Below are 13672 nucleotides of genomic sequence, written 5' to 3' on the forward strand. Positions count from 1 at the left end.
ACAGGGCAAGAACACGTGCGTGGGGTCCTCATATTGGGGTCCGCAGGCCCATTCTGACTTGATATGCACCTTGGGCATGTCCCCTCCCCCTCAGGGCCTCAGTTTCCCCAGTGCCAGTAGTCCCCTTTGCCCCAGCCTAGAAGCCCCAGAACCCTGCACTGGAGAAGGGAAGCTGAGTCCTCACCTCCTCCAGGCCGCCCCAGTCCACTGTCTGACCTACAGGGCCAGGATGGAGTCCTGGAGAGCATCTGAGGTGACAGACAAGGCGGGGGGCACACTGGGAGAGGAGGAGGGAGGAGGAGAAGTAGGAAGAGAAGAAAGTATCACAAAGTGAGCATCTGTCTGCACTTCTGTTCTCCCATCCTCGAGGTGAGCTCCTTTTTTTAGGCTAATCGTGCAAGACGTGAAGAAACGTCCTGATCCGCACTCTGACATGAGGGCTAGGCTAGGGACCATGTGACATTCAGCCATCGTTGTCAAACTCAAACATGTCAAGGTAAGGGACCATGAGGTTTTTACTTTGTTTTTTTTTTACAATGCACATGTGCTACATTTATAGTTAAAACAAAAAACAGAAAAAAAAAATGACAATGATTTGTTTAAAAAGGTAAAGAACTAATCACAGTGGAAGATGAAACGAAATGTCCACTTTGGGACAGGTCATCCAGTTGAGTCTGAAAGCCCCAGCGTGGTAGTTTGTTTCCTTTCTGCAGTAGTCACCCAGCCTGGGTTTTCAACTCCACCTGCAGGGCCTGGGCAGTGACCTCGAAGCCATCGTCAAAGCTCCACTCAGCACACAACTAAACACACGACCCACTGCCAACTCCCTCCGTGTGGGGCATGCGAGAGGCCCAGGAACCCAAGAGGAATCAAGTCAGCAAAATTAAGTTAATTTACAAAGTTATAGTAAAAACCACCACAATAATAACCCAACCCCACCTGTGTGGTTTAGAAACAGAAAAGAGAGCTTGCCCAGTGCAGTGAGGGCAGCAGCCCAGGGCACACAGCATGGGGCTACTACAGGGGCCCGAGGCCTCGGTGGCCTTCAGGGTGGCCAGCCTCACAGGGCAAAGGTGGTGAAGAAGATGTGTATCTTGGCCAGGAAGGTGGTGACCGAGCCCTGTCGCCACAGCTTCATCTCCACGTCCAGGGCGAAGTCTCGGGGCTCGCGCACGGAGCGCTGCAGGTAGACGACGCCCGTGTAGGCGTTGAGCCGGCGTGTGCCGAAGTAGCCCTCCTCATTGCCCTTGGTAATGGTCAGGGAGATGGTGTCCCCCGTGAAGGCAGGTGCCGGGCCGATGCGGAAGATGTGCGCAGGCACCAGGAGGCCCGTCTGGAAGTTGAGCTGGTAGTGCGTGATGCGCGCTGGCGAGTTCTGGCACTCCATCAGGTCGTGGCACGTGGTCCGCTCACACTTCCTGTGGGGACGGCAAGACACGCGGGGCGTGGTCAGCAGGGCCCCAAGAGGCACGTCTGCTCCCAGGCCCTCCCACCCCTGACCATCCACCCCTACCCACTCTGCCCATCCCCGTGCATGTTATCGGGCCTTGGTGCAGGCTCACAGCCTGGGGGCCCAGGCTCAGGTGCCAGCTCTACCACTTACTACAGGACCAGTTGCCATGGAGTTGACTTTGACTAATGGCAACCCCAAGTGTGTCAGAGTAGAACTGTGCTTCACATGGTCTTCAGTGGCTGATCTTTCAGAATTAGGTCACCAGGACTCTCTTCTCTGGGTAGATCTGAACCTCCAACCTTTTGGTTAGCAGCTGAGCGCTTAACCGTTTGCATCAACCAGGGACCCTACCACTTACTAGCCAGTGTTAAGTCACATCACCTCTCTAGGTCTCTGTTCGCTCATCTGTAAGACGGGGTTAACAACAACCTCATGGTTTCACTGGAGGATGGGGCAAGTTTATAAACACGCAGCGCTTAGCACAGTACCTGACATGGTTTGTGGGCAGCTCTTGTCCATTTACATGTGCGCACCTTCCTTCTTTCCTTTATTTCCTTCCATCCACCCATCCATTCATTCACTGACCATCATTCATTTCTACCTTTTGTCATTCCTACCTTCCTTCCTATCCACTTCCTTCATTTTTATTGTCCTTTTCTTTCAAAGTTTTTTTTATCTTGCACACTGCTCAGCTGTGTAGATTCCCTAGCTATGGTGGTTTTATTGTTTTAATTTTTGTTAAATTCCGCTTCTTCCACAATAGACTCGCCCAAGCCATTTGCTCTCCTGACTTGGGAGGAGCTGCTTTTCCGGGAGGAAGCCTCTCCGAGCATGAGGGTGGAGTGGCGCCTGCTCCTGCTAGAAGGCTGGAGGCTCGGCCATGCTGGATGACGATGAGGAGAGAACATCTGTCAACCTCCAGGGTGGCCGAGGCCTCAGATCTCTAAGCATTCACAGCCACAATCCAGTCTCTTCCTGGCCCTGTGAGCCACTGTTATCTCCATTATTAAATCACTGACTAAAAAACTTCCTGCTTCCAAAAAAAGATACTGCTCAGGCACTCGGGGGCTCAGAAGCTCTGTAGAATCACTCCGAACGGAGTTCCCTAACTGGCATGCCACAAGTAACAACCTCAACAACAGCACTTATTTCAGTCAGGCACTGTGCTAAGATGTGACATGAATACTCACAACCCCCCCTGGAGTGTGCTATTATCATCCTCATGTGACAGATGGGGCACATGAGGCCCAGAGAGCTGAGGTCACTTGCCCAGGCTCCCAGACATATTCACCTGAGTGTCCCAAGATATGTGCATGTAGACACTCACCGGGGCCACAGGGGCGCCCGGTAGATAATGACGACACAGCTACACTAGGAAAGACCATGCAGTCACTCAAACCGGGAGGTGGCCTGCACGTGCTGATGTACAAGACGGCATGAAAGGGACAGGCCAGCTGCAGACAAACAAGCCCAGCTGTGCACAAGCAGTGCTGTGCAGGTTTGGTTTATGCTGGGATGGAAGAGCAGATGGACAGACCTCCACCTGTTAGCAGTCACACAAATGCCACTTACTGGAGAGGTCAGGGACAAGAATTTTTCACTTTGGCTTGTATACTTTTACTGGTTGAATATTTTTATCGGCATATACAGCCGATCCTCGTTATTCATGGACTCCGTATTGGAGAATTCACCTAGTCGCTACTATTGATGTGTAACCCCAAAATCAACGCTCATGGCCCTTTCATAGTTATTCGGCGACACACACAGAGCAGCAAAATGCAAGCTGCCCAACATGCACGTTCCCAGCTGACGGCAAACAAGGCACCTCTGCTGTCTTGCCTCAGCTCTCACACTGCAAACAAGTGTCCTTTACACCGTTTATTTAGTGCCAGGTTTTTTGCATTTTTGTGCGTTTTGCTGGCGATTTCGCTGTTTAAAATGGCCCCAAGCATAGTGCTGAAGTGCTGTCTAGCGTTATTAAGAACAAAAAGACTGTGGTGTGCCTTATGGAGAAAATCCGTGTGTGTTCTATTCAGGCTTCATTCAGGCATGAGTTATAGGGCCATGGGCCACAAATTCAACGCCAGTGAACTATCTACATTAAAATAAGGTGTCTTTAAACAGAAACACACACAAAACAAGGTTATATATCTGTGAGATGAAGAAAATGTTGTGATTAGAGGCTCGCAGGAACCTAACTCTGTATTTCCCCTGGAACAATGGTTCAGTATGCACTAATTCAGTGTTTGTGGCAACTTTATAGAACGTAACTACCATAAATAAAGAGAAGCAACTGCATCACGTTGAAATTTAAATCTGGGAAATACTTTACAAAATAAAATGGGAGACAAACTGTATTATACTAAGAACAAGAGAACATTAAGAGAATACATGTTTAGAAAAGAAAGGTTGAGAAATACAGCAAAACATCAAGAGTGTCAATCAGGCAGGCCTGCAAGAAGCTCTGTGCCTGCCTCCAGGTGTTCCCGCCCTGTGCAGGCCCCTCCCAGTGGCCTCTCAGTGCTGGACTGTGTGGCTAGTGGCAGAAGTGAAGGGATGTCACTTCCAAGGTCAAGTTTGGTCCTTGCCTGAGCTCTGTCTGATCACTCTCTCTCTCGGGGAAGCCATGTGTGAGCAGCATCTATGGGGCAGGGAACTGAGGCCTCCTGCCCACAGCCACAGGAGGGAGCAGTGACCACGTGCAGCCTGCCAACAGCCAGACCGTGGCTTCATGAGAGACCCTGAGCCAGAACCACCCAGCAAAGCCATTCCTGGATTCCTAGCCCTCAGGAACCATGAGACAGTAAATGTTTGTCATTTTAAACTGCTAATTACTGGGAAATTTTGTTACACAGCAATAGATAGCAAATAAGTAATCTGTGTATGTGTGTGTGCACACGTGTTAGAGAGAAAGTGAGTGAGAGAGAGGGGAAGGAGATGAGATTTCCTGGGAACCTTTTCCTCTGCGTACGCTATACTCTGAGCTTCCTGCAAAGCACACTTATCTGCTTTTGGTAAATGAGGACCAAGGCCCAGGCATTTAGGGGCTGTGAACAGTGGGAGATGGTCCAGGCAGGGCCTCCCCTGCACAGCACAGCATTTGTGTGGGGCCAGGCCAGGCCAGGAGGGGCACTCACGTTTCAGAAACACGGACGTAGTTTGGCGGGCACTCAAAGCGCAAGCAGCGGAAGCTGCCCTGGATGTTGTGGCAGGTCTCAGTTTCAGAGCAGTTGTGGGTGCCGAGCGCACACTCATCCAGATCTGGAGGGAGGAGAGGAGGGGCACAGTGAGGGATCCCCCCGGCTGTGGCACCCCAGCCTGAACCACCCCCACCCCTACTGGAATCCTGGGTCCCAGAGCAGCTGGTCCTGACTTGGGGACCTACAGGCTCATGAGCTACCCTGCACCACACATGCCCGTCTGGTCCCTTTTGCATCCAGCAGCCAAGGCCTTGCTTTGAAATGCAAATCATCTTATGTCACATCCTCAGATGGCATTCCAGGCTCCCAGAGTCAAAGCTAAGTCCCTGCCATAGATGCCACACCAACGGATGCAGGGCCTCTGAGCCCTTCCCCTCCCCTGGACTCCTGCAGGCTGCCCCAACACCTGGACCTCATGCCCACCTCAGGGCCTTTGCACATGCTGTGCCCTTTGCTGGAACTTTCCCCACATCATCCCACATGGCTCCTTCTCATGTTTCAGAACTCAGCTCCCAACCACCCTACATGTCCGCTCCCCATTGCTCTCCATCCCACCCCATTTCATTATTTTCCTGCTACTTGTCACAAACTGAAGCACACCTAAGCTATTCTGTACATCTGCCCTGTTTCCACCCACCCCCTACTCATCATGACGTCCAGGAGGGAAGGGGTTTTTGTCTTTCTTGCTCCGGCAGCATCCTCACTACTAGGAGAGTGCCTGGCCCAGAGCTGGGGCTCAATCCATATTGCTGGATGAAAGCACACAACCCATCACTTGTACACAGAGTCCAAGATGCACAGGTACAAATGTCCTCATGAACTGCAGACGTGCTCATGCTTCATGTACACATCCCACAAGTGCAAACACCAACAGGCACGTACACACCCTGAAGGGCACACAAGCACACAGAGGCCCATTCAGGACACTGAGGCATAGACACACATGTGACATGCATGGGCAAGCAGCTCTGACAAAGAAGCAAGAGAAGCAAGCGTGTGCATACAGGAATGAGAGAGTATGTGTATGTGTGTGCGAGAGAGAGATCTGCAGGCCAACCTGTAAGAAAAAAGGCCAAATAAATGGATACCAAAGGACCCCTTCTGTGAGGTCAGCTGCTCAGCTCAGAGAGGGCAGCCTCAGGGGGCCCCAGGTGCTGTCCCCTGGTGGCAGGGCCTGTCAGGGGCAGGGATAGAAACCCCGGGCTGCCCTGGGGGGCTCTGGGTCTTGTCCACTTCTCCATGTGGACCATGTATGGGATGGTTTCCTCACTGAATCCTCACCCTAGCCCTGTGAGCTGAGGACCACTGGCCTCCTCTGACAGAGAAGGGAACCAAGGCTCAGAGAGGGGGCCAGCTTTGCTGAAGGCCACACAGCAGGCAGCGGGGCAGCTTGGGTGGGAAGCCAGGTCTGCCTGACACCAAAGTCTGGGATCTGATCACTATGCCAAGTTGATTCCCAACAACAACATAACAATAATAACAGCCAGCCTGCACCCAGAGTTTCCTACAGGATGTCCACAACACCCCATGGGCAGGCCCTGGGACCCCATCTCACAGCTGAGCCCGGGGCACATGCCACCGCAGGGGCAGAGTGGGCTCAACCCGCAGCCTGCTCCAGACCGGGCCTGTCTGTCCCACGCCCTGCTGCAGGAGTCAGCCCACATTGGTTCACCTCTCAAGGCCTTACTTTCCTCTTGTGCAAAATGGGTCATGATCCCAATTTCCCAGGGTGGCAACAAAGACGGATGAGGGAACACATGGAAAGAAGCCAGATGGGGCGGGGCCCAGGATGGGTGGGTCACTGTCCTGTGGCTAGTTAATTAACTGACTCCATGTCAAGGGAGGTCCCCTTCTGTTCCTCAACCTATGACCTGGCCACCCAGTCGGGTGAGCAGGAAGTTCTGACCTCAGGAGCCTGGGTGTGGGGCAGGGGTAGGAGTGGGGCAGGAATGGGGTGGCATGCCCTGAGCAGGAGCTGACGGAGTTCACGGTCAGTGGCTGTGGCTGCAGCCCGGCCTCACCAAGCTCACAGAAGCTGTTGCAGGACCCCCGTGGCTGCAGCCTCTCCAGGAGAGCTCAGGCTAGGGGATGTGCAAGGTGGGGATGAGGCTGTCTGTCCAAGGATGTCATTGCAGCCTCACCCATGGCATCAGCCTCAACTCAGGTGCCCAGAAATAGGGAACAAAGCAAAAAAACACAGAAACATAGAAACGTTACAGAACACAACCTCCAGAAGAGGTCTCCAAAGGCTTTTGAAAGACCTGAGAAAACAAGCACAGTATGTCCATAGTAATTGTAATAGTCATTGCTCAAAGTCACCCCTTATCAAGTGGAGCGCTGAGAAGGGCTTCACATACACTTACCTAAGAAAAAGGCAGGATTCAAGATTATTTCCAGTATGATTTGAATTAGCATTATATTTCCTGCATGTATGTTTGCATATATACGGCATGGGAGCAGCAGTTAAGAAATCAAACGACGTACTGATTGGCCAAGTCTGCTGCAAAAGACCTCTTTAAAGTGTTAAAAAGCAAAGATGTCACTTTGAGGACTAAGGTGCACCTGACCCAAGCCATGGTATTTTCAATCACCTCATATGCATGCGAAAGCTGGACAATGAATAAAGAAGACCAAAGAAGAACTAATGCCTTCGAATTGTGGTGCTAGAGAAGAATATCGAATGTACCATGGACTGCCAGAAGAATGAACAAATCTGTCTTGGAAGAAGTACAGTCACAATACCTCTTAGAAGCGAGGATGGCGAGACTTTGTCTCACATACTTTGGACATGTTATCAGGAGGGGCCAGTCCCTGGAGAAGGACATCATGCTCGGTAAAGTAGACGGTCAGTGAAAAAGAGGAAGACCCTCAACGAGATGGACTGACACAGTGGCTGCAACAATGGACTCAAGCATAACAATTGTGAGGATGGCACAGAATTGGGTAGTGTTTCGTTCTGTTGTTCACAGGATCGCCATGAGTCAGAACCAACTCAATGGCACCTAACAACATGTTTGCATAAAGGAATGCTGGAAGGAGATGCATCTGTATATTAGCAGGAGCTGCCTCTTGGTTCAGTCACATGGTCATGTGTTCCATGAGCACCTCCACTCTAGGTGCTGGGGCACAGGACAGACATGACCCTACCTTCATGGAATGCATGCTATAGTGGGGGGATGGCTGAATCTGCATTTCTGAATCTCTCTCTGTCCTTTCGTTTAGTATTGAATAGGGGTAGGATACTAAAGGAGACAGTAACAAGCCTATTCCTTCCCCATGGCCACCCTCCCGTTTGAGCTGTAGGACCTCACTGCCGTCTAAGTCAGAACAGGGCCAGAAAGCGCAAAGGGGGAGCTGGAGGTGCAAGGAGGACTGGAGGGTGGGGACCAGGCCTCGCCAGGTCTTCTGGCCTCAGAGAGGCAGCTCCCTCACTCCCAACCTTCACATCCACCAGCAACAGAGCAGTCTGCAAGGGGGCAGGAGAAAGGGATGCAGACAGCAAGAGGGGCAGTGAGCCCAGGCACCTGCGGGCCCTGGGCTGGAGCCAGCACTGGATCCCACTACAAAGAACCCAGGTGTGCATAGCAGGCGTGTGCCCAGGACCCCGTGCTCTCCAGTCAGGCAGAGCTCAGCACAGGCCCAGGGAAGGAGGGCCAGAGAGGAACTATCCTTCAAGAGCAAAAACCACTGAAGTGTCTGGCTGAGTGTTCCACGATCAGGGCCTCAGTGTGGAGGATGAAATCACACTCTAGAAACATAAAACCACATTGCCTGCACAGCTGAGTTTATGACAGGTAAAATCCTTACCTTTTACAGCATCCACACGTATTTTTTAAATGACAAACCAGAAGGCTTTGCAGTGAGGAGACCCAGGCCAGCCTCTCAAGCCCCTGCGGGCCCCCAGGTCAGGAGCCACATGGTGTCACACAGGGCCTTTGGGATTTTTCCCCTCACAGCAGGGACAGTAAGGAATGCTAGTACACTGGGATTAAGTGCATACACAGAGACTGGGGTCACACTCACCAGGCACAGTGCTCTCCAACCTAGTGCATGCCAGGCCATTCCGCCCCACCCTACCCTGTATTCTAGTCTACAGTACTAAGAAGACAAACAGCTGCTGAGATCTACTAGATGGACTTCAGGATCCATGCATGGGTAGCAGCCACCAGCCTGCACACACCAGTCTGACTCTGTCCTCTGCTGGGCGCTGACTCTGACCCCTGGACACCAGGACCCGCCTTCATGGACCAGAATGCCACCCAGGGCTGGGGAAGGACCCTGGCCATAGCCAGACAGCTGCAGCCTCAGGAGCTCCGGGCCCTCGGCTCCCCTAGCACAGGAAGATGTGGCCTGTGGCCACCAGGAGAGGGGCAGAGGCCTCAGCTCTGGGCGCTGTAGGGATGGTTCTCCCAGGGCTGCTGAGTGTCCCTCCTGCATCCTGCCAGGTGGCTTTGAGGCCCCTTGGGCTTGCCCTAGAGGCTTGCCAGGCCTAATTTCAGTGGCCTCGGTAAACCCCGATGGGACTGAACTTAGAATCCTGGGTGTTCCAGCTTAGAAGAAACATTAGACATCACAGAATCTGGTCCCCATCTAGGCAGGAATCCCCTCTATTGTAAATTTACCAGGCAGCAGCCCAGCCCCTACCTGCATGTCCCCAGGGATAGGAAACCCCTCCCTCTTGGGCACCCCTTCCCTCCCTGAACAGCTTCCACTAGGAGAAGGCATGTGGGGCAGGGATATGCCTCCATGACTCCTTCCCCACTCGCATGGGTCCTCCTACCCTCTGGTCCACAGACCACCTGCTGCTCCTGTCCCCGGGGAGCACCGCAGAGAGTTGGGGAGAGCGACTGGGACCCCTAAGGCTGCTTTTCCCCTGCCTCCTTTAGAACTACCTACAGTACCCTCTCCCCCTCCCAGGGCAGGGCCCAGCGCTGAGCCCAAGCCCGGAAGACTCTTAGCTGGGCTGAACAGCAGGAAGACTATCACCTTCCTCATGCCAGGCATAGACCTTAGCTAATGTGGCCACCAGTGGCCTGGCCATTCTGTGCTTATGCACTTGGTGTGAGAGCTCCAAGTACAGAGCAGGCCGTGTGAGGCTCCCCATGCGGGCGGGGGGGACACTTGCTCACCCTTGCAGGACCTCCCGTTGGCTGTTACAGCGTAGCCCCGCTCTGGACACGCACACTGGTAGCTCCCGGGCACGTTGAGGCAGCGGAAGGTGCAGAGAATGCTGGCGCCCTGCGCGCACTCGTCGATGTCTGCCAGAGAGAGGAGTGGTGTCTCAGGAGCCCTGCCCACCCACAAGGCCCAGCCGCCGACAGTCTACTTGCCCCGTCGCAGCCACAGAGCTGAGAGGCCCACTTCACAGATGAGGACAACAGCTCAGAGAGGTGGCCAAGGCAACAGAGCTGCACAGGACTCCCTCCCAGTGCTCACCCCGGGACTGTTCTGCAACTTCCGCTATCAGCTAAGGGACAACAGGTGGCAGTGAGGAGCCGGGCACTCTCACAGACCTGACTTAATCTAACCCTCCATCCCCCTGAGGTCAGGGTCATTATCCCCATTCTACAGAGGAGGAGCCTGAGGCTCAGACTGGGGAAATAATTTGCCAAAGTCATGCAGCCAAGAAACAGCGTGGCTGGAACTCAAACTCAGATCTGACACTAGCATTATGTGTGACCTGAGTCTGGAACATGTGGGAGGGGTGCCCACGGGCCCCTGGGAAAGGAGAGGTACCTCTGCAGGTATGCCCATCCTCGGCCAGCTGGTAGCCCTGGCGGCAGTAGCACTGGTAGGAGCCGTAGATGTTGGCACACTCCTGGCTGCAGCGCTGGGACTCACACTCGTTTACATCTGCAGGAGACCAGCTGTCACAGCTGGGCCTTCCCAGCCTTCCCCCACCTCAAGCCTGGCCTTACAGCCTCCCCTCGGGGTAGATGGGGAAAAGAGGCCCAGGAAGGGCAAGGCACCCGCCCAGGGCATACAGCTGAGGTAGGAACAGAGCGGGGCTTGCCGGTGGGTTCCTGGCCAGCTGCTAGGAGGAGGCAGTCACAGACTGGGCTCAGACTCCCAACATGGGAACCCTATGAGGGTCCACAGCACTTGGCACCGATGTCTCCTGGAGGTGTTGCCCAGGGCACTGACAAGGACCTCCTCGGGGTATGGGGCTCATCTGGCACTACATTGGCTCGAGAGCACGCACCAGAGTATGGAATGAATGTACAAGCATGTGAGTGTATGAGAGGGTGTGCAAGTGAGGGAAGCAGCTAATGCCTTGACTCTGAGCTCTTTGCAAGCAGGGACTTGTCTCTCTATTCATTCAGTAAAGGACTACCAGGCCCCTACGATGTGCCAGGTCTGTGCTGGGCCGGGGACATAGCTGTGAACAAGACAGCAAAAGTCTCCCCCTCATGGAGCTGACTTTCATGTTGAGGGTGTCATGGACTGAACTGTGTCCCTCAAAAATATGTATATCAATTTGGCTAGGCCATGATTCCCAGTACTGTGTGATTGATTCTCTACCATTTTGTCATCTGATGTGATTTTCCTATATGTTGTAAATCCCATCTCTATGATGTTAATGAGATGGGATTAATGGCAGTTATGTTAATGAGGCAGGACTCAATCTACAAGATTAGACTGTCTCTTAAATCTCTTTTGAGACATTAAAGAGAGAAGCGAGCAGAGAAACATGGAGACCTCATACCACCAAGAAACAAGAGCCAGGAGAATAGCGTGTCCTTTGGACCCAGGGTCCCTGTGCTGAGAAGCTCCTTGACCAGGGGAAGATTGATGACAAGGACTTTCCCTCAGGACCAACAGAGAGAGAAAGACTTCCTCTGGAGCTGGCACCCTGAATTCAGACTTCTAGCCTACTAGACTGTGAGAGAACAAACTTGTCTTTGTTAAAGCCATCCACTTGTGGTATTTCTGTATACCAGCGCTAGATAACTAAGATGGGGGAGTAGATAAACAAGTAAAATAACTAGTGTTAGAAGCTGGCATGTGCCGTGGAGAGAAATAAAGCAGAGAAGGGGCAGGGGTATGTTTGCGCAGCTGCAGTTTAAGTAGGGTGATCAGAGTGAGTCACTAAGAAGGAAGGTGCATGTGGGCGTCTAGGGGAGGGCACACCAGAGGGCAGAGCACGAGCAAAGGCCCTGAGATGGGAGTGTGCTGGTGTGCCAGCACAGCGAGGAGGCAGGCAAGGCCAGAGAGGACTGTGCGAGGGGAGGGCGAGAGGGGTGTAGTCAGGTCATGCGGGGCTTTGTGGGCCACTGCCGGACCCATGTCTCAACCCTCAGGATCTGGCAACATCTATGGTGCTCACAAAAAAATGATGAAATGAATGAATGCCTTCTCTCCTCTCCTGGTGTCTAAGCTGTTTGGGGGCCAGGGACCATACCAGATTCACCTCTAGCATCCAGCCAGCCTAAGGACTAAGGAATGAATGAATGACTCTATGAACTACACAGGGGAGACAAAGGCCTCCATCCCCACAGCCCTCAGCCCATGGCCTGGCTTGGAGGTGCTCACATGTGCTCATAACATGCATGCACAAATGAGTGAATGAACGAATGGATGAGTGAATGAATGAATGAATGCATGAATGAGTGGATGCATAAATGAAAGTGACAGATTTTTTTTCAGAGCCTAATCTCATCTGACATAACCAGGCCTTGTTACGCTCTCCTGCTCCTGGACTGGGCCTGACCCCTGGGATCTCCCGCGGGCAGGTGACTGGGTAGGGGCGGATGGCCTCTCCAGGGGTCTCAGGGACTCCTTCCACCAGGCAGCAATGAGGAAGGACCTCCAGGTTGGGGAGGGGCTGGGAAAAACAGCGCCAGGTCAATGGGGCCTTTGCTCACCCCTGCCCCTTCACTGACCAGCCTCAGGGCTTCTCCCACACCAGTCCCTGATGGACCCGGCCCAACTGCACAGGCGACATGTGGGGAAAGCCCTTCACACAGTCCCTCCATCAGCCCTGAGTCCATCCTCACAAAGATGAGAGCATGAACCTCTAATGCCAGCCCGTGAGCAGGTCCAGCTTGTGGACATGCTTGGCTTAGCCCATAGTGAGTTTTTTAAAAATTTTGTATCAGCAACATGTAAAATCCAGGAGATTTCACATAAATATCTAGGCTTCTGGAATCTCGGGAAGACTAGGGATCAGCACCCAGGCCTGCACTAGAGCGGCCCCATCTGCCCCTGGGCTCTCCTGTTGGGCCCTTTCTGGGGCTTCACCCACTTTCAGCCCCTGCCTGGACCATCACCAGCTGAGACCAGAACCAGAGCCTGCTCTACTGAAGGCTGGGCCAAGCCCTGAGGCCCGAGGTCACCTGCCATCCCTGTCTGCAAGGAGCTCCCACTGGGGCTGCTGATGACAGAGAGACCCAGCCCCTGTGGTCTGTGGCAGCCAGGACCCCGCCTGCAGGGGGGAAGCAGTCTGACCTGCTGAGCCAGGGAGGGTTTGGACAGACGAGGGATGGGAGAAATGGTACAGTGGGAGGTGCCAAGGGTCAAGGTGTGAGGGTGGCTGGCGCCAGGCCTGCAGGTGGGACCAGGCTGGGTGGGGTCAGAGGTCAGGGCCAGTCAGCAGTACCTTCGCAGTGCTTGCCGTCGGCGGCCAGCAGGAAGCCGGAGGCGCAGGAGCACCGGTAGGAGCCAGGCGTGTTCTCACAGGTGTGCTGGCACATGACACCCCGGGAAGCCCAGCACTCATTTATGTCTGCAGGTGGGCGGGCAGGCAGGTGGGCAGCGTGAGGCCTCCCTCCACCCTCAGGCACCTCCCCAGGCTATGGAGGGAGCTGGGTGGGGAGAGGGAACCAGGCAGAAAGACAGGAAGAGACCAGGACAGGGGAGGCAGAGGCAAAGAGACAGGGAGGGAGGGACAGACAGAGATGGAAAGAAGTAGAGAACAGTAGAAAGCCAGACAAACATGGGACACAAAGGCTGAGAGAGGTGGTCAAGCCCAGAGACCGGCCTGGAATGCCTGGGAAGGGACCCAGAGGGGTGGTCTTGG

General features: G+C 53.7%; 1 protein-coding gene across 2 annotated transcripts in view; it reads right to left on the bottom strand.

Annotated features, from left to right (window-relative positions):
* Positions 1 to 506: 506 nt before the first annotated feature.
* Positions 507 to 13672, bottom strand: part of FBLN2 (fibulin 2) — a 66436-nt gene continuing 53270 nt past the window's right edge. For both annotated transcript variants that reach the window (XM_004368372.2, XM_004368371.2), the window contains 5 exons: positions 13253 to 13378; positions 10390 to 10506; positions 9783 to 9911; positions 4591 to 4714; positions 507 to 1418 (listed from right to left, as the gene is read on the bottom strand). In XM_004368372.2, the coding sequence (XP_004368429.1) occupies positions 1061 to 1418; positions 4591 to 4714; positions 9783 to 9911; positions 10390 to 10506; positions 13253 to 13378 (854 nt within the window). In that variant the 3' untranslated portion in view covers positions 507 to 1060. The remainder of the gene's footprint in view (positions 1419 to 4590; positions 4715 to 9782; positions 9912 to 10389; positions 10507 to 13252; positions 13379 to 13672) is intronic.

Source organism: Trichechus manatus, unplaced genomic scaffold (genome assembly GCF_000243295.1).
Source record: "Trichechus manatus latirostris isolate Lorelei unplaced genomic scaffold, TriManLat1.0 scaffold00001, whole genome shotgun sequence".
NCBI lineage: Eukaryota > Metazoa > Chordata > Mammalia > Sirenia > Trichechidae > Trichechus > Trichechus manatus.